The 5,423-nt window shown below is 45.2% G+C and overlaps 1 protein-coding gene across 1 annotated transcript; it reads right to left on the bottom strand.

Moving 5' to 3' along the window:
• Positions 1-4,045: 4,045 nt before the first annotated feature.
• LOC120078928 lies at positions 4,046-4,414 on the bottom strand. Its single transcript, XM_039033152.1, has 2 exons — positions 4,240-4,414; positions 4,046-4,194 (listed from the first exon to the last, which is right to left on the bottom strand). The coding sequence occupies exons 1-2, from the start codon at positions 4,412-4,414 to the stop codon at positions 4,046-4,048; spliced, it is 324 nt and encodes a 107-aa protein (XP_038889080.1).
• Positions 4,415-5,423: the final 1,009 nt, after the last annotated feature.

Raw genomic sequence — 5,423 nt, 5'->3', positions numbered from 1 at the left:
ATATGAACGCATCTGCTTGATCGCATCATCCTCAAATTTAGAGAGTCACAAGGTCCTCATTGCGTTGTTTTGGATAGAAAAGACAAAACACTTAGTCAAAATTTGAAAAAAATGTTTGAGCAGAGTCTTGTGATAGAGAAGATAAAGTGGAAACTATTGCGATAAATTGCCTAAGTATTAGGCAGAAAATGCAATATATAAAGAAATTACACTAAGGTTACGCATAATACTCGTCATGGCAGTGCAAATAAACAATGCAAAAGAATAGAAAGGAAATACCGCATTAAATTGACAAAGGATGATATAAATAAAAAAGCCAAGACATAAGGAAAGAATAGTCACTCAATGTATATAAAAATTGTCTAAGTACACAAAGAATTGTAATGATCGCAAACACAAAAATTGTAAGCATGTAAAGGAGAAGACAAGGGTATAGCTATATAAAAGAATTATAATGACCGCAAAAAGAATTCAAAAATGTGAAGGAGAATACAAAGGTATAGAGAAGGTGGTACGCCCCCAAATTTAACTTTGCGGTGGGGGCTCGTGGTGAGGAGGGAATTACGGAGAAGCTCCTTGCGATGCTTCTTGAAAGAACAGAGGCTGCTGCAGATGCTGAGGAACCACGGGACCATGAAAATATGTGGTCAAGAAATTAAAGTACTCGTGGTTGCGTTCTGCCATCTGCCTCTGATGCAGGCGAAGGGTAAAGATGTTGCGTTGAATGTTTATCATCGCCTGACGCAGAGGAGGATAACTCTTGCGTCAAGAATCCCCGCATGTTCTCGAGGGCAGCAGCTCTGGCTGCGGTGGGGGGTAGTGCCATCGATGTCTCACTTGCATCGGTTTGAGGCTGAGCGGAAGGGCCTATTCCCAAACCGTGTGGGTCATCAACATGCGACGATGTTTGAAGGGAAAAGTGGGGAGGAGATGGATGGCTGATGGATGTTGCTGGGGATGCAGGGTTGGAGTCAGACGCAAGGAGGAGGTTTGTAAAATGTTCGAGAAGAGGGGAAAGGGGTTCAGTGGTTGAACTTGGTGAACGGATGACTAAGGGTAAAGGATCCTCCAAGGGTAAATTGATTGGCTGATGCAATGCACTTCCTTGGATTATTTCCTTTCCTTTGTCACTGCGGCGCCATTTCTTAGGTCTAGGTGGTTGCGGCGCATTCAGGTCGATGAGAGGTTACTTCGGTGGAGGCTCTGGGCAATGCGGCGAATCCTTGAGAAGGACTCTCAAGATCTTTATGCTGATGAGGCCATGGACTTCTGGCATGGGTTCTTCTTCAATGCCCGTGCCCACAGATAGGCATAAGCTAGAGATCGTCCATGGAAAGAAGTATTGGCCTCTGACGCAGCCTACATAGCCTCTGATTTGCTTCGCAAGAAGTTGGCCCACAATCCGATTGGAATGCCGCGTGCAATACAGTATGCGGCCATGACTCTGTCCCTTGAAACAATTTTATCATGCCATGTCGAGATGAGTCGTCTCTTCACCAAGTAGACCCAAAGGCGTGCTTTAGGCAGCAGACAGTTGGAGGTGAGGGTTTTAATGTCGGTCAAAGACACCATCCACTTGGTGCCTGGTTGCGTTAGTACTCTCAGCGTATCCTTCATATGCTCTTCGGCAGAATCATCAATCAATTTTTTGCTCGGTGCTTCTGGGAAATTCTTCAACTGGTAGAGTTGATTGATGTCCTCCGCACTGAATGGCACTACCCTCCCGTCAACGATCATCGCATCTTCAGTGTCGTGGAGCTAGCCGTTGTAAAAGGCCCTCACTACCACTGGAATGACTATGGATGGGCATTGGCAGAAAGTTTCCCACCCATGCTCCACCACAATACTGATGACAAGATCTGGTAGTGGTGCCGGCGCAGGGAAGAAGCCTATTTCCATCAATAAATCATCGTTTTCCTTCCGGGTTTTTGGGCGCCTCCTGGTTGGTGAAAGCTCACTGTCTTCTACCTTCACTTTTCCTTTTTCTTGAGCGGATGCAAGGTAGGATTTTTGTCGTTGAATGCGTTCCCGTTCCTTACGTTGCTCTTTCTTTTCCTTTTCCCACTCTTCTTTTTCTTTTCTTTTTAGCTCTCTGGTGCACTGAATGTTGACTTTGCGGCGTAACTCCTTTTTCAACTTCTCCTTCTTCTCCGTCTCCTCTTCTTCTTGCATCTCTTTTTCAAACTACTCGGAGGCGAGCGCAATGCGCTGCTCATCCTCGAGCCTTCTCTTCTCTTCTTCTTCTACCCTTTCGTTGGCAAGGCGAACCTCCTCATCATGAAGCCGTCTAGCCAAATCGACCGAGGCAATGAATTGGTGTGCCCTTGCCGTCTTTTCTTCTTTCTCCTCTAATTTCCTTCTTCTTCTCTATGCGTTCATGGATTGTTGGGTTTCTTATGGACCCTTGCGGCGCATTCTTCTTATGACGCCGCATCAGTAGGGAGATGTTAGGGTCTTTCTTGTCATCCAAACCGCGGAGTTGAGCCTCCAACGCAACTAATCTTGAAAGCGGCCATGAGGTTTGTAGTTGCATTGATGGTTCAAATTACGTTGACACCCCCACTTCCACCCTTGTGGTGGTTGATTCTCTATCGAAATCCGTGCTTTCTACCCTTTTCCTCCGCTCTTCCTCTTTTCTCAGGCGCTTCTCTTCTCGCTTGCGTTGTCTTTTTTCACTTCTGCTCTTTTCCTTCTTTTCTTTATCCAGCCGGGCAACTTCATCTTCCTCTTCTCGTTTTTCATCGACTCTTCTCTCCTTCTTCTCCGCTTCTTCGGACTGCTCTGTCCGCCTCCCTGCCTCCATGACCTCCAGAACAACCCTAATGGGTCCCTCATTGGAGTCTGTTAGGGCAATCTCCTTAGGATCTGAGATGGTGAGGGCCATCCTCCACAAAGTTGAAACTAACTCCACCTCCGACGACAGGGGTTGGTTTACCACTCCTGCTTCTGGCAACCTCCGTCCTTCTCCAAGTGACTCAAGATGGTCCCAAACACTTCCTTATCGCCTTTTCTCTTCTGCTCACTCTCGGTTAGAGGTAATGGGAGCGCCACCTCAAGTCTAGTGGTAGGGGCACTCTCCGTGCTCGGCCCCCCTCGGCGAGTAGATGGTGTTGCGGACACACAGGGTTTTCGCCTAGGTTTTTCGATGATTCTAGGAGTTGGTTTAGGCTAGGCAGTGAGGCAGCGGTTGGTGGCAAGGAAAGCCGCCTCCCACATAGGGGTAGAGGCTTGGGAAGAGGAAGATGGTTAGGAAGAAGAATGTGATGACTGTCCTGCCATAAGTTCAGTGAAGGGAAGGAAGATGGTGGTAGTTTTTTTCGTGGAAGAAAGAGAGGACCGCGGTCGAGGTATGCGAGGGTTTTTTTTTTTTTTTGGTAAGGGTTTTCACGAAAAGAGTGTGCAAATAGAACTGCCGACGAGGCTGGGGGAGGGGGGGAGGGAAAGGGGGGGAATGCAAATGCAAATGACATAGCAGGCAATGACATCCTTTCGTCTGCTATGTAATAATTCACCTTAGGAGCTGAAACGAGCATACGATTACCTTCTCCATGAATATTTTATCATTTTTTTATTAATTATTTTTGGAGGATGAGCGCAATGTATATCTATTAACGCAACCATCCGTCAACACAATGCATATTTGGAGGACGGGCGCAATGTATATCTATTAACGCAAGATACACTCGTCAACGCAATGCATCTTTGGAGGACGGGCGCAATGTATATCTGTTAACACAAGATACACCCGTCAACGCAATGCATACCTGACATAGCATTGTATCACCAACATCACAACGCTTATCCCAAAACCATAATGATAAGACATTGTGGTGTTCACTCAAATCATTCATTCAACATTTCATTAAAATCAACGCAATCAGAGAGTGAAATGGAAATTAATTCAATAAAGTAGGAAACTAATAAAGCAGTAATAAAAGCAGTAGTAAAGCAATAAAGAGAGTTGATATGAATGTTGTTTAAAAAGGATTTTCAATGTTACCGCAAGCGATCAGTCTTGCTTGCCTAAGTCGATGGTCTCTTTGCGTCATTCCACATTGCCCCCATAGTAGGGTTTAATTCTTTGACCATTGACTTTGAATACATTGTTTCCATCCTCGTTTGTTAACTCCACTTGGCCATGAGGTAAGATAGTCTTGATTCGGAATGGCCCAGACCAGCGGGACTTCAACTTTCCTGGAAACAATTGCAAACGTGCATTAAATAAGAACACCTATTGACCCACGAAGAACGTCCTCTTGCTTATGCGATCGTCATGCCATTTCTTGGTTCGTTCTTTATAGAGTTTGGCATTTTCATAGGCATTCATGCGCCATTCGACCAACTCGTGCAACTGCAGCTTCCAGACTTCTCCCGCATTCGTCAGATCAAAATTTAGCTTTTTTATTGCCCACATTGCCTTGTGTTCCAGATCAAGACCAGGACATATGGGGACATACCGATTGGAGTTTTAAAGGTAGTCCTATATGCCTATAGCGCTTCATCAAGCTTGGGTGACCAATCTTTCCTGGAGGTACTGACTACCTTTTCCAAGATGGTCTTGATTTCTCGATTGGAGATTTCTGCCTGCCCATTGGTTTGTAGGTGATAAGTAGTTGCGACTCTATGGCTGACATTACATTTGATCAACAGGTTGGTGATGATGCGATTGATGAAATGCGTGCCTTCATCGCTAATTAATGCACGGGACGTTCCATATCGTTCGAAGATGTTTTTCTTGAGAAATTTTGCCCCCGTGGCTGCATCGTTTCTAGCGCATGTGATGGCCTCAACCCACTTTGAAACATAATCAACTTCAACCAAAATATAGTGATGACCCTCTGAAGGCGAAAATGGGCCCATGAAGTCGATTCCCCATATGTCAAAGAGTTCAATCTCTAAGATCGAAGTTAAAGGCATTTCGTCCCGTCTGGACATGTTCTTTGGCACTAATCGCATTGCACAACATGGGCGTGGGCATCCTTGAACAGCGTTAGCCAAAAATAGCCGCTCTGCAGAACTTTTACGGTGGTCCGCTGCCCCCCAAAATGTCCTCCATAAGGGAACTCATGACAAAGTTCTAAAATGTGCTTGGTTTTGTGCTCAGGAATGCATCGACGCATAATATGATTAGGTCCAAGTCGATACAAGAATGGATCATTCCAAAAATAAAATTTAACCTCGTGCCTCAACTTATTCTTCTGTCGGTATGAGTAGTCTTCAGGTACTTAGCCGCAAACTATGAAGTTTACGATATCCGCATACCATGGGACGTTAATGCATATCGTCATAAGGTGCTCGTCGGGGAATCTCTATTCAATCTCTTTCTCTCTCTTCTGAACCTCGCAATTTTCTAAACGTGATAAATGATGTGCAACTTGGTTCTCAGTGCCCTTCCAGTTTTTGATTTCTAGGTCAAATTCTTG

The sequence above is a fragment of the Benincasa hispida genome, chromosome 1 (assembly GCF_009727055.1).
Source record: "Benincasa hispida cultivar B227 chromosome 1, ASM972705v1, whole genome shotgun sequence".
NCBI classification, from domain to species: Eukaryota; Viridiplantae; Streptophyta; class Magnoliopsida; order Cucurbitales; family Cucurbitaceae; genus Benincasa; species Benincasa hispida.
This window is presented reverse-complemented; position numbering and strand designations above follow the sequence as displayed.

Bases quoted from the DNA above. Each gene is read 5' to 3' on its own strand.
- LOC120078928 (XM_039033152.1), bottom strand. From the start codon at position 4,414: ATGTGGGCAATAAAAAAGCTAAATTTTGATCTGACGAATGCGGGAGAA. The intron at 4,195-4,239 runs GTCAATAGGTGT...AATTGTTTCCAG, and splicing joins CAAGAGGACGTTCTTCGTGG to GAAAGTTGAAGTCCCGCTGG.